Source organism: Lucilia sericata, unplaced genomic scaffold (genome assembly GCF_015586225.1).
Source record: "Lucilia sericata isolate MDLA Ls3-8-SP2 unplaced genomic scaffold, ASM1558622v1 Contig001180F_arrow, whole genome shotgun sequence".
NCBI lineage: Eukaryota > Metazoa > Arthropoda > Insecta > Diptera > Calliphoridae > Lucilia > Lucilia sericata.
Window position 1 is genome coordinate 50,117 of NW_023995148.1, and position 27,920 is coordinate 78,036.

Consider the following 27,920-nt stretch of genomic DNA (forward strand, 5'->3'; position numbering starts at 1 on the left):
GTCTATAGTCTAGTCTATAGTCTAGTCTATAGTCTAGTCTATAGTCTAGTCTATAGTCTAGTCTATAGTCTAGTCTATAGTCTAGTCTATAGTCTAGTCTATAGTCTAGTCTATAGTCTATAGTCTAGTCTATAGTCTAGTCTATAGTCTAGTCTATAGTCTAGTCTATAGTCTAGTCTATAGTCTAGTCTATAGTCTAGTCTATAGTCTAGTCTATAGTCTAGTCTATAGTCTAGTCTATAGTCTAGTCTATAGTCTAGTCTATAGTCTAGTCTATAGTCTAGTCTATAGTCTAGTCTATAGTCTAGTCTATAGTCTAGTCTATAGTCTAGTCTAGTCTATAGTCTAGTCTATAGTCTAGTCTATTAGTCTAGTCTATAGTCTAGTCTATAGTCTAGTCTATAGTCTAGTATATAGTCTAGTCTATAGTCTAGTCTATAGTCTAGTCTATAGTCTGTCTATAGTCTAGTCTATAGTCTAGTCTATAGTCTAGTCTATAGTCTAGTCTATAGTCTAGTCTATAGTCTAGTCTAGTCTATAGTCTAGTCTATAGTCTAGTCTATAGTCTAGTCTATAGTCTAGTCTATAGTCTAGTCTATAGTCTAGTCTATAGTCTAGTCTATAGTCTAGTCTATAGTCTAGTCTATAGTCTAGTCTATAGTCTAGTCTATAGTCTAGTCTATAGTCTAGTCTATAGTCTAGTCTATAGTCTAGTCTATAGTCTAGTCTATAGTCTAGTCTATAGTCTAGTCTATAGTCTAGTCTATAGTCTAGTCTATAGTCTAGTCTATAGTCCTAGTCTATAGTCTAGTCTATAGTCTAGTCTATAGTCTAGTCTATAGTCTAGTCTATAGTCTAGTCTATAGTCTAGTCTATAGTCTAGTCTATAGTCTAGTCTATAGTCTAGTCTATAGTCTAGTCTATGGTCTAGTCTATAGTCTAGTCTATAGTCTAGTCTATAGTCTAGTCTATAGTCTAGTCTATAGTCTAGTCTATAGTCTAGTCTATAGTCTAGTCTATAGTCTAGTCTATAGTCTAGTCTATAGTCTAGTCTATAGTCTAGTCTATAGTCTAGTCTATAGTCTAGTCTATAGTCTAGTCTATAGTCTAGTCTATAGTCTAGTCTAGTCTATAGTCTAGTCTATAGTCTAGTCTATAGTATAGTCTATAGTATAGTCTATAGACTAGTCTATAGTCTAGTCTATAGTCTAGTCTATAGACTAGTGTATAGTGTAGTCTATAGTATAGTCTATAGTCTAGTATATAGTCTAGTCTATAGTCTAGTCTATAGTCTAGTCTATAGTCTAGTCTATAGTCTAGTCTATAGTCTAGTCTATAGTCTAGTCTATAGTCTAGTCTATAGTCTAGTCTATAGTCTAGTCTATAGTCTAGTCTGTAGTCTAGTCTATAGTCTAGTCTATAGTCTAGTCTATAGTCTAGTCTATAGTCTAGTCTATAGTCTAGTCTATAGTCTAGTCTATAGTCTAGTCTGTAGTCTAGTCTATAGTCTAGTCTATAGTCTAGTCTATAGTCTAGTCTATAGTCTATTCTATAGTCTAGTCTATAGTCTAGTCTATAGTCTAGTCTATAGTGTAGTCTATAGCTAGTGCAGTTAAGAAAACATGAGAAAAGTGGGAATTTGACCTAAATACGAAGCTTTATTAGAATATTAAAAATCGTTCTTACGGCGACTTAGATAAAATATAAGTTATTTCCCCCTTCTTTGCTCTTATTTAAAAAAAAACGTCTACAAATAAATGTCAGTACTAATCTCCCCCAAGAAAACTTATACAATTAAAAATCTTTATTAAAAACAAAAATTTCTTTTAATGTTGCAACTTTCCCTAAATACATACATATGTATGTATATTCTTCATACTTATTCCTATTGAAAATGTATCATGCTCCACTTTGTTCTACAAAAATGCAATTGTTCCAAATACGCAAATTCATGCTAATAAAACGTTCAAAGGAGAATCCTCTATGAACAAACGAGCCAGTGGAAAATATTAAATGAACAAACAAAAAACATCAACAACAAGAAGAAGAAGGAAAAATTGATTTTATTTGTGCAATGAAGTGCATATTAAAGGATTTTCTTTGTTGTTGCAATGTTCTTCCAAAACAACCTACAGTTTTGCAGTTCAATAAACAGTAAGTGGAATTTATGAAAGTAAAATGCAAATTAACAATGTGTAAAGTTTAATGACCAATAATAATAAAATTAATATGCAGTACAGGTTTTAGTTCATATTGAACAATTGAAAAAGTAAAATCGGCCAAGCCTGATAATATATTTATATATATGTATAATTCATTATTTTATTATACAATTTTCCTATAAATAAGAAATGCAATAGGTAACACCATGCAACAATCATTTTCACACTTGAAAAGATCTAAGTTTACAAGAAATTATGGTCCATTAGTATTAACTCTGTCTGTAAAATATTGATTCTAGAAAAATGAAATTAAGCATGTGGAGCCCGGAGTCAATGAGAATATATAAAAAGGGTAATTTTTAGTGTCCGACCGAACGTTCGGGTACGGGTTCGGAGTTCGGTAAAATGTGAGATTCGGTTAATGTTCGGTGTTCGGCGAAATTTTGACCGAACACATAACGCCGAACTTTTTATAAATTTTTTGTTTTTTTATCATATTTTTATATCATCAAAAAGTTTTAAAAATGCTGAAAATCTGTTTACAGAAGTTATCATACATCCTGGCTGTACAATAAATTTCGAATATACATAGGTACAAAACGCCTTTTTAACCGTTTTTCTTTTCGGCTGATTTGAAAAACTGTTAACCAGAAAGTGATTAAAAAGCTAAGAAAAGTGAAACATTTCATTTTAATTGTCTAGTTTCGATTATAAATCTTTGATTTCATTTGTAACATCGAAATTTTCTAGGTTCTTATTCTCAAACGATCTAGACATGTCTGTCAGTCAGTCTCTTGAAAGAACGATAGGACCTAAACTATTGTTGCAGTTTGATTGGTATTCAAAATGGACAAAATCGGTTTACATTTGGAAATGGCCTCCATATAATGTTCGCTTTAGAAAATTACTAACGTCCATAACAAGCTTCAAAATGCAAGTATTTTTATGAAATTATACTTAAATTTTTTTATGAACCAAAATTTCATATAAATTGGCAAATTGAAATTTGCGAATTGTGTTAAGTATTGTATATATATTTTTTATTTTTTTAAAAACTTATTTTACTCATTCGATAAAATTCATTTTGATCTCGATACATATTTAAAACGAAATTTTGATCACATTGGATCATAATATCATGTATAACAATATTATGATAAATACAAAAATATCATGATGAAATATTTTGACGGTATTTAATCATATGATATTTTAAAATTGTTACAATAACGATAATATGTTTAGACTACAATCATAATTTTAATGCTCTTAGAACATGGTTATCACAACCATGTTTTTTCTCAGCGTGCTCTTACAGATAATTATATCATTGTCAATAAATCGTTTAAAACCCAAAAATAAAAAAGTATTATTTTTCATTTAAAAAAAGTTCGTGTTCACCGAACTATGAAAACCGAACAAAGTTAGGGTTCGGCCGAACTATCAAATTTACCGAAGTTCGGGTTCGGTGTTCGGTACCGAACGAAATTTTGAGTTCGGTCGGACTCTAGTACTTTTTGGTACTTCTTCGTTTTTTTTAAAATCCCGAAGCATAAAGTGAGACATAACGTTTTTTTCATCAACCGTTAACAATAACAAAATACACTTATATTTATTTAGAGATGCATAGTTTAAGGCTTCTAGAATATAAAAACGCAAAATAAAATTTTGATTTGAGTCACTTTTGTACTGGGTGTGCGATATGTACATTTACCAGGGTTGGGGGGTAATGACTACATTTTCAATTACAATTACATTTGAAGTAATTGTAATTGAAGCTTTACCAATTACAATTACATTTGAAGTAATTGTAATTGAAGCTTTACCAATTACAATTACTTGTAATTGTAATTGAAGTTTTGACAATTACAATTATTTTTAATGGTAATTGAAGTTTTGCCAATTACAATTACTTGTAATTGTGAATTTTGTTCCTTATAATTACATGTAATTTGTAATTAGTAATACTTTAATGACAATTACAAGTAATTTTAATTGGAAACTTCAATTACAATTACAAATAATTGTAATTGGCAAAACTTCAATTACAATTACAAGTAATTGTAATTGGTTATTGGTCAATTACACATTACAAGTAATTGTAACTGGAAAAATTTCAATTACAATTACAAGAATTTGTAATTGGTTATTACTCAATTACACATTAGAAGTAATTGTAATTGACCATGTAATAAATTATTTTGTGTAATCATTACCCCCCATGTCTGACTTTTACAAAAATATTTATTTAATTCCTTTATGATGAGGTTGGCGATGTACACTGGGTATTTTTAATTTTTTTTTTATAAAAATGTTTATAAACGTTTTTTTAAATGTTGCAAAAAATATATAAAGAACCAATATGTTTGTCACCAACATTTTTAAATATATTTCAATGTAACAGTCAATTAAACAAAACAGTGACTTAAACAGAGAATTGAATTTTTTCAAAAATTATTCAATTATTTTAATTACTAAGTTTTATATTAATTTAAATATAACAGTCATTTTTTCATTTTAAATTGTGTTACCAATACTAAACAATAATTTCGCACTGCGCAATATTTATATTGGCAACTTGGAGATTGTGATCTTAAGAAATATACATGGCAACGCTTTCAAACGATAAATTCCAACAAAAATGACTAATAATCAATACAGAATTTTCACACATTTAAAATAATCATCGAAGCAGCAACAGCACGTCTTTGTTTACTTCAAAAATGTCTAAAAAGGTGATTAAAAACAAAATAAGAAGGAGCAACAAGTTTTTTTGTACTTACAAAAAAAAAATGTTTAAAAAAGTTATTAAAAAACGAAAAACATCAAAGAAAAAAATTCTGAAGCCAGCGATCGAAACGAAGATTTCGGCGAGTGGTATGACAGAGGAAAATTTAGAATTAATGGGATTGAAAATAAAAATATTAACTGTTGATTGTGGGAAACATGAAAAGTGGCGAGTTTTTAATAAAATACCTAATTATGTGTACTATGTAAATAATTTAAACTACGAGATTGTAAAGGCACACAATATTTACGAACGTTTATCAATGTCAACATTCGAACACTATTCATCAATAATTATTTTTATTAATTGTCAAAAGGCCCGCTGCCGCAGAAAAAGTCTTTGTACAATAATTAAGGCAATCCAAAGCAATAAACGCATACGGAATCAATTAAAATTGATTTGGGCTTCTTATAGAGGATACTCACATGCATTTACACCGGATATTCTTTTCGATTCAATGTTCGAAGATTTCTTTATTTTCAAGTCAATGGAATTAGATAACACCACTTTGTTTCAAGATCATTTCGAAAGAGGAATTCAAGTTCTTTTGCACCTATTGACTTCCACCCCATTTACGACGGCCCAAGAAATCCAAAAAGTACTAAAATGTCAATATTTATTGATACAGTTAAAATCAACTGCCAGTTTATATTTCTATGGTGTGAATCCAGCATTGGCCATTATCATTAATAATTACTATTTTACAAATACTGAACTTGAGTTGGATACTCGCGAGGGCAGTGAAAACGATGTTCTCGATTTGATAAGAACATTTATAGAAACCCGAACTCCGTTTATAGTAATAAACGATATTAGTAAGGATCAATTTTTGAGATGGAAAGATTATTTGTGTCGTAAAGATATGACATATCTTAAAAATTTATACTTTATTACGATGACTCATGGCAGTTCCAATAACATTATCTACACAAATGATGGAGAAATAAACTTTATCGAAGACATTTTACTACCCATACAAGCGAACGCAACGCTCAAGAAAACAAATGTTACATTCCTCAATGTCCATTGTCGTGGTGATGTTTTCGCTGTTAATGCTGATGATGATGACTTCGATATAGAATGTACTAAGATAAAAGATTTGAAATGTAATATGTCGATAATGTTTAGCGTTCCCGATTCTATGATATCTGTTAGATATCCCACAAAAGGAACACCAGTTATAAATAGTTTTACTAGAATATTTTGTAACTTGGATTCTACGTCAAATGTTAAAATTCTTCATGATAAAATCTGGGATCTTGTAAAGAAAGATCCCTATTACAAATATCTGGATATTTATAGCGTGTCTACAGAATTGGTGATGGGTGATTGTCCTCATGATGATGGAGGTGGCAATGAAAAAGAATATAATATTAAACCGATACCTACCAATCCAAAGCAAATACTTCCATTATTTACCTCAATAAAAAATGATTGTCCTAATACGGACCTTATATGTAGTCCCGAAAAACTGCATGATACATCAAACCAAGAATGTTTAACACAAACACTATCGGAAGATGCCTCATCAACGCTATTGGACTTCAAATCATTTTGTTTATATGCCAACGTAAATGGAAATGTATTTGGTGAAAAGTTGGGACAATTGAAAAAAAATACGAACGAATCGGATGACGAGTGGGCAGATCAGTGGGATGATGATTCGGATAATGAGTCGTATATGGATAAGAAAAATAAACGTAAAGAGGCAGAAATTGAATTTCGAAAACTTATCTTGCCCTTTATGGGCAGTACCATTCTACAAGATGAAAACATTTTTGCACTCGATGACATTAACAGAGAAGATGAGGGTAATAGAGATGACTTTAGTACAGCTATACTAGATTATAGAACATTAATAAAGGCTTTGGATTATGAACTGGGCATTTCGGTAGAACACTACTAATTGAAATAAAATAACTATAACTATAAAAAAACATTATTAACTGGACACTACTAATTTTAATAAAATATATCATAATAATTTGTGTGGTGTGCAAACTTGTTGTTTTTTTTAAGTAATTCATAATTGAAATGAATTGAATAATTATTAGGAAATTCCCCTTTTTTTGTTTTCAAAATAACATTCGTAACAACAAAATAATCTACATATTTATTTTTGTACATATACATATGTACATAGCCTAGATAAGATTTATGTTATTATCAAACGTTGCCAGATTTTAGCAGTTAGAATTTTGCCAATTTTTCAGGGTTGCAACAAAAGATTACACAGGCCAACGATGAAAAAACTTTTTAAATAATTTTCACTAATCCCAGTTTAACAGTTTAATAAACACTTAAAGTCAAAATTTCTCAAAAAACTGATTGAAACGAACTATTTTTTTCACAACTTTTGGATATTATGAGGGCGGCTTACAAATGAGAAAGTCAAGTGATCAATCTTTATTTGGAAAGAATTGGTTTGCATCAAAAAAAATTCCAAGGCCTTTTGTGGAAAATGCGGAGTTTCTTGAGTTACACGGTAGGTGACAAAGAAGCTTATACCAAAATCGATAAGCCGTTAGAAAAAAGTATGATTTTGCATTAAATGCATTAAAAAAAGTTCGGTCATGTGTATGAAATTTATTTCCAAACACATTTAAATTTCATTTAAATTCAGAAATGGAAGCAGAAGATAATTATAAACGAGCAGTTATTGCCTAACAAAAATATTTGCATCAAAGTTTGTCGTGTGCAGAAAACGCAGTGTTTTTCTTTTAAGAAAAACTAATGAAAAACTCTTCCCGCCAATTAAAATTAATAAAATTATATTCTTTAAGGTTGCTACTAATAAGGTCTATATCAAAATCTATAAGCCGTTCAAAAAAATACAACCATTTTGGATTTAATGCAAAAATATTCGTCCTATACCCACCTTAAATTATACCAATTGGCTTAGAATCGTTTTCTGAGTCGATTAAGCTATGTCCGTCTGTCCGTCCGTCCGTCTGGCTGGATGGCTGTCCATGCAAACCTTGTCGCAATTTTCAAGATAATTGAATGAAATTTGGCACACACTCATTTTTGGCCCAAGGAAGGAAGCCTGTTGAAAATGGTTAAAATCGGTCCATTATTTCACCTAGCCCCCATACAACAGAACCCCCCGAAAAGGGCTTCTGAGCTCATAATTATGTTAAATATACCTGTATATTGATAAAAAGCGACACAACTATGTTTTATACAAGCCTTGATGATTTTGCCAAATTTCATAGAGATCGGGCCTCATTTGACCCTAGCTCCCATACAAAGTCCCCTTCAGAAAATTACTTGAATGTCCAAAATTAACTTATAAACACAAATATCGCGATGAAATTCAGCACAATAAAATATTATGTAAATATAAATATATTTAGAAATTTTTATCGGGCTTGGTCCATATTCGCCCCTAGTCCCCTTATAAAGCCTCTTTCAGAAAATTAGTTTTTCATCCATTAATTGCTTAAATGTATCGGAACAAGGTAATAGAAGATAAATGCTTTATTATGAAAAATAAATCACATGTAATATTCATAACTGGTGTAGGATATCATATGGTCGGTCACGCCCGACTATACTTTCTTACTTGTTTTAAACTGTTACCTTTAAACCGCTATTACTTTGGCAGCTTTTGCTAAAAATATCGTTGATGTGCTATTAAAAAAATTTCATAATTTTTTTGAACCTCAAAATCTAAAAAGGGAATTTCCAACGTAGATTGTAAAACTACCCATTAAATTCAATATTCATTACTATTCATTAAGTAAATATTCAACGCAATTTTAGTTTTTTTTCTGACACTTATGTATATGTATTTTGTCTATTATCTGGACTATAGTACTGTTAAAAAATTACAAAAATGCGTTTTTCCCCATATCGACCGAATTTAATTGAAGGTACAGCTTAACTATAAGAGATATTGACTATTATATCCTAATCTGTCGTCTCCCCATGAAATCTCCCAGAAATTTTAAAACTTGTTTAACAAAGTTTTAAATTTGAATTTCTTTTTCGATCATATCTTAGAACAAGTTCAAATTGTTGTATTAGAATAAAACTAAACATTGTTAATTGTGACATACATCACGACGAGAAAGTTTTGGAATACATGGAATACTAGACCGACGGCCTTTAATTTAGACTTTGAAAAGGAGGAACCACATATAATCTACGAAAGTTTAGCTAAATCCCTCTATATGCTTTATTCTGCATTATTAATTAAGATTTCAAATTGTAAATGATTCTCAAGATTTAAAATATTCAACAATTTCAAATTCTTACAATTGTATGAAACAGAAAAATTTATTTGATCAATTCACAATTATTGTTAAGATTTTGTATTTAGAAATAATTTCTTGTCAGTTTATTTTCAATTAACTTGTTTTCTTAATTCTTTAAATTTTATTTAAACAATTTTTTATTTGATTAAATATTTAATTGATTCAAATTATTTTTTTAATTTACTGAAAACTTTCGTAAATGTTCAACGAATTCTTGTATATAAAATATTCCTTTAACATGATCAGTATTTAATTAATACATTATTGTTACAATCATTGATTGTATAAATAACTGTTTAATTCATTTAATTAATAAATTAAATTAAGTGAATTACAATTTTATTTTATTAAATATTTAATTTATTCAATTAATGAATTAATTAATGTAAAATTTTGGTTAAACTATTGATATTAATTGCTTTGATTATTACTTTAATTGGAAAAATTGTTGACAGGTGCAATTAATTTTATAATTGAAACGCATTTTCAGTTTTTTCTCTGTGTATTACGTGGGAACACTTGTATAGAGGACCGATATTGCCTATTTTATAAATCGAGAATATTTGTGGAACAATTTCATACAATTTTAGGAACTCATTTTAATAAACGAAACGACAAACGTTCAAAAAATGTTGTATGAAAAAATTCAAATTTTCAAAAATTTCCCAGTATTTATTCTTTATAAACATGTTTTACTTCAACGAAAGTTTCGTTTTATAAAATGAGGGGGGGGGGGTGTTAATTAATAGACAGACCGACATGGCTTGATAGTTTTACAATCTAATAAGAACTCGACATTTCAACGGCTTGTGACAAATTCAATTTACCCAAAAATTTTTCATGATAGGCCCTCAATTAACAGTTATTGTTCAAGGCATACAAAGAACAACTTATGCGATTAACCTGTAATCTAACCGCACTACTTTATTAGATCATGATTGGGTAACACGCCCCCTTTTCCGCCCACTTTTGGTAATACCATTATTATACAAAATTTGCATTGAATACATACAAAAAAAACTAGTGAACCGATTTATACGAAACTCCTATAGGTCTATCTTTACCCCTTTTTGCATACTTATAAAACATTTATTATATCAAATTTACATTCAATCCAGCACATAAATTTAACACCCTTCCCACTATACTCGACTTTGTATTTATTTAAATCACTTTTTGAATATTTGGTTGTTGCTGTCGGTCGTCTGCATTGAAATTGATACAATTTATGCACATTTTGCCAAAATATTCCGTCTGTGTTGGACAGACAAGTCAGATAATGGTCAGACTGTACGACGAAACAACTTCTATTTTATTTAAATAACGCCAGCCAATATTGATTTAAGTACAAGTTTATTTTATTTTACGTTCATGTTTAGAATTGTGAGCAAAAACTGTTCATGCAAATATGAACATAAAGTTTTTTCTTTCTCTCTTTGTTAGCTGTTTATTTCTTTGTAGTTTCTGTTTTTTAGAGGGACGATTTTGGCAAACAAACATGAATGACCAAAAACTAATATCCTTGATAATTTTTTTTTTTTTAAAGCTAAATGAAACATTATAAAATCATTTTATAAGCATTCTAAGTTAGGTCTAATAAAAATTATTTATTTTAAAAAATCTAATTATTTTCGTTTTAGAAAAGACCCTTTTACCCGTATTTAGTATACAGTTTATTATGCATATCTATTGCAACTTATTTATAATTTTAAATGACATTCAACAATTTAGTTTTTGCTGTTTAAACACTTTTACCAAACTAACCATTTTATTTCTTTTTCAAAACAAATTCAGCAATTTTCTTCTGCTTATCATGCGGATAATCATTTTAATGAATTTAGTTAATTAAATCCCTCAGTTGTTACCTTGAACAACAAAAACTACAACGAAAATACAGCAACATTTAATTGCAAATAAAACCACAATGTATATAAATATTAGAATGATACAATATAATTAACAATTGAGTGCAACAGTGTAGACTTGTTAGTAGTCCGCTAGTTCTATCAGTCTACGGGTTCTAGGTTCGATTTCTGAATGATACTGATTAATACGGATTAATCTTTACATACAACATATTTATGTTCAATTTCATGGCAATGCCAATAGTCTACCTTAATGAGGTCAATGTTTTCACTTTACCAAAGATTTTTGGTCAATTAAAATTTATGTTTATAGTTCGCATGTTCTTTATGGAGCAGTCTAATGTGTACATATTTAGACTCAGACAACAGTCGATTCAACAAACATAATAATAATTTGGTTTTAATACAGTTACAATACGAGTTGTGAGCAATCTGAAAAGATTTTTCGCAATTTTTAATAAATTTTAGAAAATTATCAAATTTATTGAATGTTCTACAAATAGAAAAATTCTCGATAAATTTCCTCTTCATTTTATAGAAAATTTACAAGTTTTTGATTAATTTTAATTGTATAAAAAAATTTCAATAAAGTTTCTTTCAATTCGAAAAATAAAAACTATAGAGTAGACTTTAGTCATAACTGTAGACTAGACAATAGTCAAGACAATATATTTGACTATAATTAGGGCTATAGAACAGACTACAGTAAGGATTATAGACTAGATAACAGGCAGAACTATAAACTTCATTATTGCCAAGACTATACACTGACTATAGTCAGTGTTATAAACTAAACTATAGTCAAGACAATAGATTTGACTATGACTAAATTATTTTTGAAACCACCAGTAAAATTTAAGAAAATTGTAAGTTTGCTCCCCCTTAAAACTACAAAAATTCAGCGGCCAATACATGCAACACAGCTACTTATCACTAATTGGATAAACGTACATACAAATATATAGTTATATTCCCCTGACCTTTAATGTGCAAGCCGACACCCTGGGAACTTTACATGTGGTAGGAAATGTAGCAAAGAATAAAAAAAAAGAACCAAAGGGCAACTATTTTTGAAATATTCTAAAAATCCATTAGACAAAGTATAATTATAGCTGTTTTTATTAGGTTTTTTCATTTTTTCTTAATAACTATTTGTGTGTGTCATTTTGTTAGAAGACATGAAAAAAACTTGTTGTTACCAAACTATGTATGCAAGAGGCATGCAGACAGGCAAAAACTACAACAACGACGCTGAAAATAGCATGTTTAAAATGTTAGATACCACTAGCAAAAACCCAGATAAAAGTTATCGTTTAATAAAATATTAAGTTGGCCTTTAGAAAAGGAAACACATACACACACATACAAAATATACTGTTTTTAATTGGCGGGAGACATGTTGCATAAAGACGCCTAAAAGTATGCCATGATTTATTTATGCAGTTTGGTAAAAACCAAACTACGAATGCCAAATTCATGATTATCTAAGTTGTGCCCTACCATCACATCTGTTGTAACGTTTAATGGATAATCGAGAAAAAATGTAAAATGTTCACAACATTGCCAACTTTACATCATTTGTTTCGCGAATGTCAGCTTTTTGTGTAAAACTGGACTATAGACTGGATTATAGTCAGCACTACAGACTGGATTATATTCAGGCCTAAAGACTGGACTACAGTCAGGACGACAGAATAGACTATAGTCAGAATTACAGAGTAGAATATAGTCAGGACTACTGACAGAACTACAGTCAGCAATACAGACTGGATTATAGTCATGACTACAGGCTAGATTATAGTTGGGACTATAAACTATAGTCAGGACTATAGACTGGATTATAGTCAGGACTACAGACTGAATTATATTCAGGACTAAAGACAGGATTACAGTCAGAACGACAGAATAGACTATAGTCAGGAGTACAGAGTAGAATATAGTCAGGACTACTGACAGAGCTACAGTCAGCAATACAGACTGGATTATAGTCATGACTGCAGGCTAGATTATAGTTGGGACTATAAACTGGATTATAGTCTGGAATACAGACTGGAAAATAGTGACTGCACTATACCCAGGACTACTGATTAGACTATAGTCAGAACTAAAGACTAGAATATAGTCAGGACTAAAGACTAGAATATAGTCAGGACTACTGACTGAACTATCGACAGGACTACTGACTGAACTATAGTCAGGACTACTGACTAGACTATAGTCAGAACTATTGACTAGACTATAGTCAGGACTAGACTATACTATAGTCAGGTCTATATACTAGACTATAGACTTGACTAGACTAGACTATAGCCAGGACAATAGACTAGACTATAGCCAAGACTATAGACTAGACTATAGTCAGGACTAGACAATAGTCAGTTTAGTCTGACTACAGACTAGACTGTAGTAGGAATATACACTAGACTATAGTCAGGATGATAGACTAGACTATAGTCAGGACTATAGTTTGGATGATACACTAGCCTATAGTCAGGATGATAGACTAGACTATAGTCAGGATGATAGACTAGATTATAGTCAGGAATATAGACTAGACTATAGTCAGGACTATAGACTAGACCATAGTCAGGACTATAGACTAGACTATAGTCAGGACTATAGACTAGACTAGACTATAAGCAGGACTATAGACTAGACTATAGTCAGGACTATAGACTAGACTATAGTCAGGACTATAGTCAGGACTATAGACTAGACTAGACTAGACTATAGTCAAAACTATAGACTAGACTATATTCAGGACTATAGACTAGTTATAGTCAGGACTATAGCATATAGTCACGACTATAGAATAGACTATAGTCAAGACTTTAGGATGAACTATATTCAGGTCTAAAGACTATACTACGGGCTGGACTATAAACTGTAACAATAACCATAAACTATATTTAGAACTTGAGTGTATTATAATGTCATAATTGTAGACTAGACTATAGTCAAGATAACAAACTAGACTATATTCTTAACTATAGTAAGGACTACAGATTAGACTACTTTAGGACTAAATTGGAGCTGCAAGATTAAATTTTATGAAACTCTGATATTTCATTATTCACCTAAATGAACTAAATTTATATGTATACCAAAGTAGTTAGGAATAAAAAAAATAAATTTTTTTTTTTTTTAATCACTATAAGTGTAAGTGTATGAATGACTATGTCAGCCTGTCTGACTGACACACAGACAAAGTAAGTGGTGAATGATTGTTGCATACATGTTGGTTGATTGTACTTAATATTGTTGCAGTATGGTGTGAAATTGTTGCCGCTTAAACTATTAAGTAAGTGTGCTTGTATGTGTTTTACTCTTTTTAACTGTATGATGATTCTTGTTGCAAGTGAATAACTTGCATGTCTAATTCAATTTTAACAGCTTTTAAGGGGATTTTCTTTATTGCTTTTTAACGTATTTCTCTACAAGAGGCATTTGCCCTTTCCTTTACATTTTGTATATTTCTAAAGAAAAAACGTTTAATAGTTTGTTTTTCTTTAGGAGAAAAAAAGACAACTAAAATCCCCCCTTACAATTACTTGTCATATATCAAGGACTTTAAATTTATTGATTATATAGAATCATAAACAAAGCAAGGAAAATAAATAAAAGACACTTCGTTTAAGTGGCAACAAGTTCTTGCAACAGCGAACACGTTTTTTTTTTTAAAAGTAACAACTAGTCCCCTACCAGTTTTTGTGGCTTTTTGTTAAACGATTTAATTTAAATTTTTTAGAATTTAAGATATTAATATTGAACATTATTTAACTAAACCCTTAATAAAAAATTAATAATTATTTATTTTCTTCATATTCCGCTTTCAGACAATCTTATGAAACCTGTATCTGTCCAGAAGTAAGAACTGAAAATTATATTACCCTACGAAACCAAAAAAAAAAAACGGCAAAAGAAATAACAATAAAGAAACTACAACAGCAGCAAAAAGAAACTACTACAACGAAAACGTATCGAAGAATATACGTATATACGAAAAAAAAACATCATTCAACAAATTGTATCGTATATAGAGCAAAAATAAATCCTTTTGAGGATATTCAAGCATTAAATTAGTCTTCAGTGGTATAAAAAGTGGAAAAGAAAATTCAGCGAAAGAAAATATATACATAATAGAGAAAAAATAGAAAAAATCAATTTAGCGGAAGTGTTAAACGGGAAGAACTGCAAATATCACAAGAATCAGAGGCAGCAGAAACATCAGCAGTCTGTCGTTTCCGTTTTGTACAAATGTGAACGTTTATAAATGCGTGTGAATGGCTGTGGTGTTAATGTATGTGTGTCATTTTCCTTTAAAGTGTATTTAGTGTAAAACAAAAACACACTTTTCTCTCAAGAAACATGTCGAATGTAAGTATCTACCAAATTGTCATATAGCGTCACCTAAAATGTAAGAGGCTTTAAGAATACAAACATGCATACATATTAAGAAATAACTTAGGAAGCTTTCCACCTAACGGGGCTACTTAAATACATTCTGTTTTAATTAATATCCTTTTTGGAATTAATTTATGTTGTTGTTATATCGTTTATAACTAATCGAAATATTGGCCGTAGGACTGTCTGTATGCCTATTATGACCCTTTCGATTTTCTGCATATAATAGAGTATGCTTTTGACTTTTTTACAAAAATTTCTCATTTATAGCGAATATATAAGGTGGGGCTTTATAAAGCCAATTATTGTTCAATATTTTACTTACTGCCGTTCCCATTTAAGGTAACGACATACTAATAACTACAAAAATACTCTGATAATTCAATTTCTTACAGATTGAAATACTTTATTTTATTTTATCGATTGTTGTAAGATTCGAATTGAATACGAAATGAATTTAGTTTAAAAATTTCCGTTTGTAATGATTTAAAACAACACAATATGACTTAAGAAAAAAACAAGTTAAATTAAAAATTTTAAGATAGTAAAGACAATAAATTGACATTTAAAATGCTATAGATTAGACTAGTCTATAGAGGAGACTGTAGACTAGACTATAGACTAGACTTTAGGCTAGACTTTAGGCTAAACTATAGACTAGACTTTAGGCTAGACTTTAGGCTAGACTTTAGGCTAAACTATAGACTAGACTATAGACTAGACTATAGACTAGACTATAGACTAGACTATAGACTAGACTATAGACTAGACTATAGACTAGACTATAGACTAGACTATAGACTAGACTATAGACTAGACTATAGACTAGACTATAGACTAGACTATAGACTAGACTATAGACTAGACTATAGACTAGACTATAGACTAGACTATAGACTAGACTATAGACTAGACTATAGACTAGACTATAGACTAGACTATAGACTAGACTATAGACTAGACTATAGACCAGACTATAGACTAGACTATAGACTAGACTATAGACTAGACTATAGACTAGACTATAGACTAGACTATAGACTAGACTATAGACTAGACTATAGACTAGACTATAGACTAGACTATAGACTAGACTATAGACTAGACTATAGACTAGACTATAGACTAGACTATAGACTAGACTATAGACTAGACTATAGACTAGACTATAGACTAGACTATAGACTAGACTATAGACTAGACTATAGACTAGACTATAGACTAGACTATAGACTAGACTATAGACTAGACTATAGACTAGACTATAGACTAGACTATAGACTAGACTATAGACTAGACTATAGACTAGACTATAGACTAGACTAGACTAGACTATAGACTAGACTATAGACTATAGACTAGCTATAGACTAGACTATAGACTAGACTATAGACTAGACTATAGACTAGACTATAGACTAGACTATAGACTAGACTATAGACTAGACTATAGACTAGACTATAGACTAGACTATAGACTAGACTAGACTAGACTATAGACTAGACTATAGACTAGACTATAGACTAGACTATAGACTAGACTATAGACTAGAGTATAGACTAGACTATAGACTAGACTATAGACTAGACTATAGACTAGACTATAGACTAGACTATAGACTAGACTATAGACTAGACTATAGACTAGACTATAGACTAGACTATAGACTAGACTATAGACTAGACTATAGACTAGACTATAGACTAGACTATAGACTAGACTATAGACTAGACTATAGACTAGACTATAGACTAGACTATAGACTAGACTATAGACTAGACTAGACTAGACTATAGACTAGACTATAGACTAGACTATAGACTAGACTAGACTAGACTATAGACTAGACTATAGACTAGACTATAGACTAGACTATAGACTAGACTATAGACTAGACTATAGACTAGACTATAGACTAGACTATAGACTAGACTATAGACTAGACTATAGACTAGACTATAGACTAGACTATAGACTAGACTATAGACTAGACTATAGACTAGACTATAGACTAGACTATAGACTAGACTATAGACTAGACTATAGACTAGACTATAGACTAGACTATAGACTAGACTATAGACTAGACTATAGACTAGACTATAGACTAGACTATAGACTAGACTATAGACTAGACTATAGACTAGACTATAGACTAGACTATAGACTAGGACTATAGACTAGACTATAGACTAGACTATAGACTAGACTACTAGACTATAGACTAGACTATAGACTAGACTATAGACTAGACTATAGACTAGACTATAGACTAGACTATAGACTAGACTATAGACTAGACTATAGACTAGGACTATAGACTAGACTATAGACTAGACTATAGACTAGACTATAGACTAGACTATAGACTAGACTATAGACTAGACTATAGACTAGACTATAGACTAGACTATAGACTAGACTATAGACTAGACTATAGACTAGACTATAGACTAGACTATAGACTAGACTATAGACTAGACTATAGACTAGACTATAGACTAGACTATAGACTAGACTATAGACTAGACTATAGACTAGACTATAGACTAGACTATAGACTAGACTATAGACTAGACTATAGACTAGACTATAGACTAGACTATAGACTAGACTATAGACTAGACTATAGACTAGACTATAGACTAGACTATAGACTAGACTATAGACTAGACTATAGACTAGACTATAGACTAGACTATAGACTAGACTATAGACTAGACTATAGACTAGACTATAGACTAGACTATATAGAAACTAGACTAATAGACTAGACTATAGACCTAGACTAATAGACTAGACCTTATAGACTAGACTATAGACTAGACTATAGACTAGAAACTATAGACTATACTATAGCTAGACTAATACTAGACTATAGACTAGACTATGACTAGACTATAGACTAAGACTATATACTAGACTATAGACTAGACTATAGAACTAGACTATAGACTAAACTATAGACTAGACTATAGGACTAGACTATAGACTAGACTATGACTACGACTATAGACTAGACTATAGACTAAGACTATAGACTAGCTATAGACTAGACTATAGACTAGACTATAGACTAGACTATATAGCTAGACTATAGACTAGACTATAGACTAGACTATAGACTTAGGACTATGAACGAGACTATAAGACTAGACTATAGACTAGACTATAGACTAGACTATAGACTAGACTATAGACTAGACTATAGACTAGACTATAGACTAGACTATAGACTAGACTATAGACTAGTCTATACTATAGACTAGACTATAGACTAGACTATAAGCTATAAAAATTTGTTCGCTGAAAAAAATTTTCTTAATAAATCTAATACATACTCAACCTTCTCTGTATTCAGTTACTTTTTATGGATGAATCGAATGGCAATGGTGGTTATGTAACTTCTACTACTACAACAACAGCAGCAGGCGCCGTCGCAAGCGTTAGCAGAACAATAAATAATACAAATATTAAAAATAACAATAACATTTCCAACAACATTAATATTAACATCAACAACAACAATAATAATCACAACAATAACAACAATTGTAATACAAATAATATCAACAATATAATGGCAGCAGCATCAAATGCTGCCACAGCAGCTGCATCTGCTGCCGCATCTTGTGTGGGTGGTGTACAACTACCGAATTCCGTATCTAATGAAGATCTCAGTCAAAGTCTATCGGAGTACACAGATGCCGACGAAAGCATATCAGCACCAACCGAATTTTTAGCGGAGGTAAGCATGAATCATAAGAAATTAATTTAATTAAAACTAAGGCTATATATAGAGGAAAATAAAAAATAAACTTTTTACAAAATTTTAAACAATAATTGTAACTTAGTTCATTGATATTCCTAAAACGATATACATATGCCATTATTTGCTCCTCAATGGTAAACACTTTAAAACTTACATCTCATAAGTACAATGTAAGTATGTGTTTTCCTAAACAGCATAACAACTCATACTAAACTTCTGTTTAAAATTTGTATTCCAAAAAACTGTTTAAAAAGTTATAAGTGGAGGAAAACTACTTAGTTTTTAAATGTTTTACAAAAAACAATAAAAAATAAAAATATAATACTAAACTGCTATGAGAAGGTTCAGGTTGAAAGGTTTTTTAACCTAACCATTACATAATACCCTATACCATTGTAGTGGAGGAGGTAAAATAATGCGTTACAGCAGCGGTATGAAATTGATCATAAGAAAGTTTAGATACCTTAACCCAAACTTAGTGCAAGTTGGTGCCAAGAATTTATAATGTAAATAAGGATGAAGATCAGACTTTGAGTGAACGAAAACGGGTTTGAAACTTATCAGTGTTGCAAAAGTACCCGTTTGTCGTTTGGGCCCCCTTTAAATATATTCATTACTTTTGTATCCTATCATAGGGTCGAATATGCCGACTATACTTTTTTATTTTTTTAAGTATTATAGTTTAATAAACACAACCATTTAGGTAGCAAACCGAAATAGACGAGAGGATTGTTTTGTTAAGGGCAAAGACTCTTTTTGGGGACAACCAACTTAAACAAAAACGAAATAAAATTCCAATTTCATTTGGGGATTAAGAATGCAAGGAAAAAATGCTGATAGAAATAATAAACAAAAAAAAAAAACGAATCAACAGAAATATTGAAACAAATAAAACATTGAAAATGAATATTAATAAATTTAACCTATGACCTTTCGAAAAAATAACTGATTTAAGATTAATCTTCCTACAAACTGGTGTCAGATTTTATTTGTAAATGTTTTCCTTATATAGGTAGAGTTATTATTTTAAAATCATTTAAAATTTTATAACAAAACTATTAAATTTATTTTTAATTTTATTTTCAAAAGTTTCTATCTGCTGTCATGCTCAAGGATTACAAGAAGGCTTTAAAATACTGCAAACTGAGTAAGTAGAGCGAAAAAAATGTTTTGTTAAAATCTTGCCACAATTTTCCCACAACAGAAAATGTTCAAAAAACAAAGTTTTAATCAAAACATAAATTATACAAGTAAATCCAAATATTTTATTATCATTACAGTTTTACAATATGAACCAGATAATTCCACAGCAAAAGAGTTTTATCCCCTGATATTGGATAAATTACGGGGTATGTAATACATAACAGTTATGGAAATATAAATAGGAAGTAATTTTGATATAAAAAATTTGAGTTTATAACTAGTATAGGCAGCTTTCTGATGAGCTCTCTTCCCTCTTCTCCTTTAGCTTTTACACGTACATATGTCCCTCCCAATCACATAAAGTAATAAATAAAAGAGATATATTAGAGATTTAACTTAATTGTGTTCCAATACACCCAATTCTAGGGAATATCTATGTATAAATTCACGAGTAGGATATACATTGAAGGACTGAAAAATTTTGAGTTCAAAGATGAGTATATAGACTAATCCATAGACCAGTTCTTAAACGAGTCTATAGAAAAGTTCAGGTCTCAAGAGTTAACAAAAAAATCGTACAAGTGTCTACAGAACACGAGTTTATAGATAAAATTCATAGACGACTTAGTAAATGAGTCGGTAGACGAGTTCACGGATAAGTCTACATACAGATAAGATCATTGACAAGTTTATAGACAAGTTCATTGATGAGTCTAAAGATGAATCTATAGAGAAGTTATAGATGAGTCCATAGACGAGTTCATAGATAAGTCTCTCGACAACTTTATAGATGAAAAGTATATCTATTCTTACAAAAAATATAATTTCCTCAAGAATTTCTTTTTTTTTACTTTTCCTGAAGAATTTTAATTTCATTAAGAAATTTAATTTTCTAAAGAAATTCTATTTAAGTAATTTCTCAACTTTATTACAAATCACAGGTACCAATACATCCAGTGACAGCGATGAAAACTATAATAAATCGTCATCATCACCTGAATTAATATTGGAGGCACCATCATCAGATCCCTCGGCTGGGGAGAGTGACGAACATGATGAACAATATTTGAGACATATTAGAGAGGGAGCGTATAATAGTGGAGGCGGTGGTGGTGCGAAAGGAGCCGCTGTTATGGGTACAGAAAATAATGATCCAAATTCAAATGTTAGCACCAGTAGTAGTGCAGAAGTTGAAGAAGAGGATGAAGTGGAGGGAGATGAAGAGGAAGGTTGTGGTTCTATGGACGCCAGTTTAAGTGACGAAGATGTAGAAGATGACGATGAAGATGATGATGACTGTGAAGATGACGACGAAGAGGATGATGATGATGATGACGACGAGGACGTGGATGATGAAGATGATATTATGAGCAGTAGTGGTGATGATTTACCCGTTGATGAACAACAAATACTTGTAGGTGATGTTTTAGATTTGGATGCTTCATCGGCAAATGCTTGTGGTGTCGAGGCGGCAATTAATATTTCAAACTCATCTCGCAACTCATCAAGCGGTGGCAAAGGCAGCAGTCGCAGTGACAACACCACACATTCATATTCAAGTCTTTTGCTGGAGGAAGAAGATGACATTGTGCCTGCAAATCTACATTTTCCCAAAGATTTACATACCACAGATTTGGATGTTAGTAATGGCAATAAAGTACCCTCAGCCTCGTGTAGTGATTCTGAATCGCCCACAGAACCTTTGACTCAAAGATTAGCTGCCATATTGCGTTCGAAATGTGGGGTATCGAATACGGGTGGTTAGAAATAAAAACGAAGAAAATAAAAACAACAAAACCAAAACTTGTAGAAAGAAGGTCTTTAGTATGCGGTAAATATGTATATGTATATTTTATATTGATAAAAATGAAATTTATTTAACATTAACACATTTATATCTACATATTTTTTGTGAAATTATAACACCATTTTTATAATAACTTTCTTTTAAAATATAGCAAAGAGACGTGAATGTAAATCATATTTTATATAAATTAAACATAATAAAAACACTGATTACAGGTTCATAAATCATTCTTATCTCTTATTAAACGCAATTTTAAAATAAAATTTTGTCGATCTTTTGATATATTACATATCGAAAATTTGCATATATATGTATATCTCGGCATCACGTCTCCCAAAATTTAAAAAAGGAAATGTTTATAAATGAGTATTAAGAAACCCAAGTATACAAAACACCCTAATTTCCAGAAGAGTTTTAGGTCGAGCTCATAGACAAGTCTATAAGCAAGTTCGCAGAATAGTATACATATATGCGAATCTATAGACCAGCTTATAGATAATTTCATTGGCAAGTCTAATGACGAGTTAACAGACATATTCATAGAAGAGTTCACAGATGAGTATATAGAGTTCATAGACAAGTCTATAAGCGAGTTCGCAGAATAGTATATATATGTATATATGAGAATCTATGGACCAGCATATAGATAATTTCATAGGCAAGTCTAATGACGAGTTAACATACAAATTCGTAGATTAGTTTAGAGACGATTTGATAGATAAGTCTTTAGACGAGTTCATAGATGAATGTATTGATGTGTTCATAAATGATTCTAAGTCAAGTTCGGAGATGAGTATATGAACGAATCTATAGACCAGTTTATATAGTTAATATAGAAATTCATAGAAGAGCTCATGGAAGAGTTATTAGGAATCTCGATTTCGTAGATAAGTCTTTAGATGAATTTATAGATGAGTCGTAGACGAGTTCCTATACAAATCTAATGACGGGTTAACAGACAAATTCATAGACGAGTTTATAGATAAGTATATACAAACGCGTTTATATATGAGTTTATGGACTAGTGTAGAAATCAGCTTATAGATGAATTCACAGACAAGTCTAAAGAGTTAATAGATAAACTTATAAGGGTGTTTATAGATGAGTTCATAGAATTCATACCGAGTCTATAGACGAGTTGTTAGATGATTATATAAACTAGTTCATAGATGACTCTACCGACCAGTAAATAGATGAGTCTACAGACGAGTTTTTAAATGAGACTATAAACGAGTTCATAGATGAGTCTATAAAAGAGTTCATAAATGAGTTCAAAGATTAGTCTAAAGACGAATTTACAGACCAGTTCATAGCGGAGTTCACAGAAAAATTCAAGTTTATAGATAAGTCTATAGACGAATTCATGGACAAGTCTATAACAATGTTTATACTCATGTCTAGAAACGAGTTCATAGACATGTCTAAAGATTATAGAGAGAGTCAATATATACGAGACTCTATACTTATAAATAAATACATTTAATATAGGTTTATTTAAAGACAATTTTATATACTATTTTATAGAGCATATACAAAAGTTTTTAATGATCCTATAGACGAGTTATTAGGCGGGTCTATAGAGACAATTTTATAGAAAAAATCGACGAGATGGTAGACGAGTTTATATACAACACTAGGAGAGACTATATACGAACCTACATTTAAAAATTATATACATATGTATTTATAAACATTTCTTTTAACGAACAACAAAACGCTGTTTTTTTTCAGTTTAGTCAACTAATCTCGCTAACTCTTAATTATACTACGTATTTTAGTGAAAAAAAAAAAACATTTATAAATTTGTCTTTTTAATCTGCTTATTTTTGGAAATATTTTTGCTAACAATTCAAAATTATACTAACTATATTTATTCTATTTATTAGAACTCAGTAGAGATGCTTATTAATCCCAATATACATTACAACATACAGACATAGTACATAGTACATATATTTATAATAAATAATACTATATTTACACTTTAAAATAATACAGAAGAAAAAATCTGCAAGAAATATTAGTAAACAAAGACTTTATAAATATTTTGCGAAATAGTATTTTTAAGCACAAATAATTTAATTTATAGGATAACTTTTTTATTTCTCAGAATCATTTTATTTCTAACAGTCATTATTATTAAAACTATTAGAAAAACATATCGTACAAAAATTTATTAAAAAAAAAAAATATCTAACTCAAAATTGAATGTGTATTTTTATGTTTCGAAAAAAAAAATTCGACATTCTTTAGCAAAAATATGCTGAAATATTTTGGCGAAAATAATGAAAATTTTAATGTAAAAATATTTACCCCAATATAAATTATTTATTTTATAATTTTTGTTCAAAAATTGTAGAACATATTTTATTAAAATTTATTTTAAAATCTAAGCAATGTATTCTAAAAGCCAGTTATTAAAATTTATTTAAATATATTAGCTGTGAATTAACAAGAACTAGTCAAAACAATTGATTCTTTGCAGATAATAAAATATAAAATAATAAAAAATATATATATTTTCTTAGATAAGTTAAAAACTAAATCTAAAAAAGAATTCGAGACTTCAAACTTCACTGCGACTTTAGCGACTATTTTTTGAAAAAAGTTGCTATTATAAAGATTGATTGGTTAACGTGGTAGTTCACTGCGCGCGAACAGTCAAGTAGAGTCGAAGAGACTCCATTTTGACCGGACCACTCTACTCGTCAGATGTAGTATTGCATAGTATTAGATGCATCCTGTAGCAGTCAGAAATCTCATAAAATCATTAATCTTGGAACCAGATATTTCACCAAGGTTAGATATAAAGTAACTGTCAAGAAAACGGGATCTTTAAACGGATAAGTCAGGGCATTCGTAGTGAAGATGGAAGACCGTTTCTTCCTTTTCCCTGTCTTTACAACTGTGTCAGTGTTCATTGAAGTGTAGCCCAAGCCGACTTGTATTACTATTATCAATCTCGATATATCCCGTCTACTTCGGTTTATAAGGAGTTTTGTGCGTTTCTCATTGAAGGAGGTCCCTTGGTCCCTTTACATGTGTCTAAGTAATTCCACCTTTTTCCATCCTTTTGAAAATAGAATCAAGGATACTACTCTTGATAAAACCTAAAGGGGTTGCTACTGGAACGGCGTAGGTGATATCAAGATCAGATCTCGTTCTGAAAATCTCATCTGCCTGTTCATTTCCATAATAGGGGCGCAGGGACCCAAACATGGGTACTGTCAGACAGGCGACACAACCTTGACAGATCTTTTTTGCATTGTCTAACTAATAGGGAAGTAGTAGTATAAAAATTTAATGAGAGAAGTGCCACTTGACTATCGATAAAAATTCCTATGCTGCCTCGAATATTGAGGTCATGTAGTACCCTACAAGCTGACATTATAGCGAATATTGTTGGGAAGACAGTGAGATATACTTATCCCAGCTTCTTCACAGAAGTCACCAGAACCAATACCACAGTTCATTTTAAAACCATCTGTAAAGATTCTGGTGGTATATTCGCTCGGTAGGTTACCCCTACACCACACTAGCTCCTTTGAAAACTCTTGATTTCCAACTTCTGGATGGGTTAAGCCTCGCTGCGCTGCAAGCAGATATGGCCATAATATGCAGATCTTTATGTAGGATATGCAATATAGTGTTCAGAGCTTCTGAAGGACTAGTTCTTAGAGCACCTGTTATCCCAATGTATGCTGATCTCTGAACTTTGCATAGCTGATCTTCATCAAATTTCTTCTTTGTTGAAGTCCACCATACAAGAGATCCATAAATAAGAATAGGACGAATAGGACTATTCTTATAAATATCTAATTCCTAGATATTTGGCAAGTTGAAGCTTGGAATCTTGGTCTTTGTTGTGAATAGTACCAGTTTCCTCTTGTTTGGGTTTACTCCTAGGCAGCTGTCTGTGCCCCAATTATCGAGTAGCACCAAAGCATTAGACATGATATCACTAATCACGTCTGGGAACATTTCTGATGCTAATAACACAACATCGTTCGCGTAAACAACGACTTTTATCTCTCTGTTGTCCAGCGCGCACTGTACTTGAAACTATAACATGGTTAATTGAAACCATAATATGATTACTTGAATCATAATATGGTTACTGGAAGCCATAATATGCTTACTTGACAATATGAAACCATAATATGGTTACTTGAAACTTTAAAATGATTACTTGAAACCACAATATGATTATTTTAGAAATATATCCCTAATACGATATAATAAGTGCTTTTTTCCCTCAGATTTTTAGAATACAAATCTCCTTAGTAAAATTATTATTTGGAAACTTCAAAAACTAAAATTATTATCTATAAAAATGACTAAAACCTTAAATTACTTTTGTTTAACAAAATATGTAATCTTCTAAATATATATATATAAATATATCCATGTAAGTAAATGTATAAAATACCCAATTAAAATGGTCCAAAACTGTAATACATCATAAAACAAAAACCTTAAAGAATATTAATTTAATTAATAAAAAAATAAACATTCAAAGGAAGGAAAGTGTAAAAAACGACTTGATAAAAAAAATTCTTGTTCAAACAGAATCTAATCAAATAATTTATATTTATATATCCAAAACAACTAAATGACTATGTAATTATTATTATATATACATACATATAAAATACATATTTATTGAAAATAAATTATACTTATATAAAAAAAAAACAACAACAAAAACAATTAAAAACCAAACATTAAAAATGAAGAAAGTTTTTATAGAAATCATAACTAGAAAGACTTGATGTTAGTTAATAAGTTTAATTTAAAAAATTAAATAAGAATTAAAGTATAGAAAAAACAACATAAATATACTTAAATTTAAATAAACATATATTCATAAATATATAACAAATATTGTATACATACAAACATATTTAAACAAAAAATTAAAAATATATATATTTATTCTCAAATCATTCAAAACAACATGAAAACTATATAATTTAAGAAAATATTGCTGATTTGAAAGTTTCATTCAAATTTTATTTACTTTACTGATTCCATTACATATTTTCTAAATTACCTGGTAAGCAACTATAAATTGGTAACAAAGCTCATTAATATATTAAGCTTTTAAATTTCTGAATTTTTACTACTTTCAAAAGTTCTATTTTACTGATTCTTTACTCATTAGTAAAATAACCGAAATTCATTTAAACTGCTTACAAATCAGCATTAATAGCTGAAAAATATCTATGTATATGTGAATGTCGTCGTAATATAATTTGAAAATGTAATAATATTTGGTATAAATACTATTTTTGGTTATAACTATTTGATTTAATTTGATTAAAAACAAAAACATTAAATGAAATGTAAAACATACTTGTATGTATAAGAAAAAACAATAAAAACAAAACTGTTAAAAACACAAAATTTAATAAATAAAAAAATATATTTAAAGGGAAGCAGGAAATTAATGCAGTTTTATTTCATTGAGAAGAAAATACTAAAAACCAAAACGATTCCAAAGGAATCCATTTTGACTAAAACATATTATTCATTCGTTTTCCCCTATATCTCTCGCTCGCTCCTTATACTTTTTTATTTTTGTAGATAATGCGACAAAATTTTGTGTGTGATTTTTTGTTGCACCAAAGACGAAGTATGCTGAAAATTTTTAAAATCGGCCCATTATTACACCTTACTACCACACAACCACAATCAAGGCAAGGATTTTCATGCACTAA

General features: G+C 30.2%; 2 protein-coding genes across 6 annotated transcripts in view; both read left to right on the top strand.

The window, feature by feature from the left end:
- LOC119610408 (putative uncharacterized protein DDB_G0291812) overlaps positions 1-27,026 on the top strand; it is a 37,157-nt gene extending 10,131 nt beyond the window's left edge. For all 5 annotated transcript variants that reach the window (XM_037965584.1, XM_037965586.1, XM_037965583.1 and 2 more), the window contains 5 exons: positions 14,911-15,451; positions 18,840-19,226; positions 20,340-20,397; positions 20,531-20,599; positions 21,335-27,026. In XM_037965584.1, the coding sequence (XP_037821512.1) occupies positions 15,443-15,451; positions 18,840-19,226; positions 20,340-20,397; positions 20,531-20,599; positions 21,335-22,158 (1,347 nt within the window). In that variant the 5' untranslated portion in view covers positions 14,911-15,442 and the 3' untranslated portion in view covers positions 22,159-27,026. The remainder of the gene's footprint in view (positions 1-14,910; positions 15,452-18,839; positions 19,227-20,339; positions 20,398-20,530; positions 20,600-21,334) is intronic.
- On the top strand, positions 4,819-6,951 carry LOC119610407. Its single transcript, XM_037965581.1, has one exon. It carries the CDS (start codon positions 4,886-4,888, stop codon positions 6,854-6,856), a length of 1,971 nt encoding a protein of 656 aa, XP_037821509.1. The 5' UTR covers positions 4,819-4,885; the 3' UTR covers positions 6,857-6,951.
- Positions 27,027-27,920: the final 894 nt, after the last annotated feature.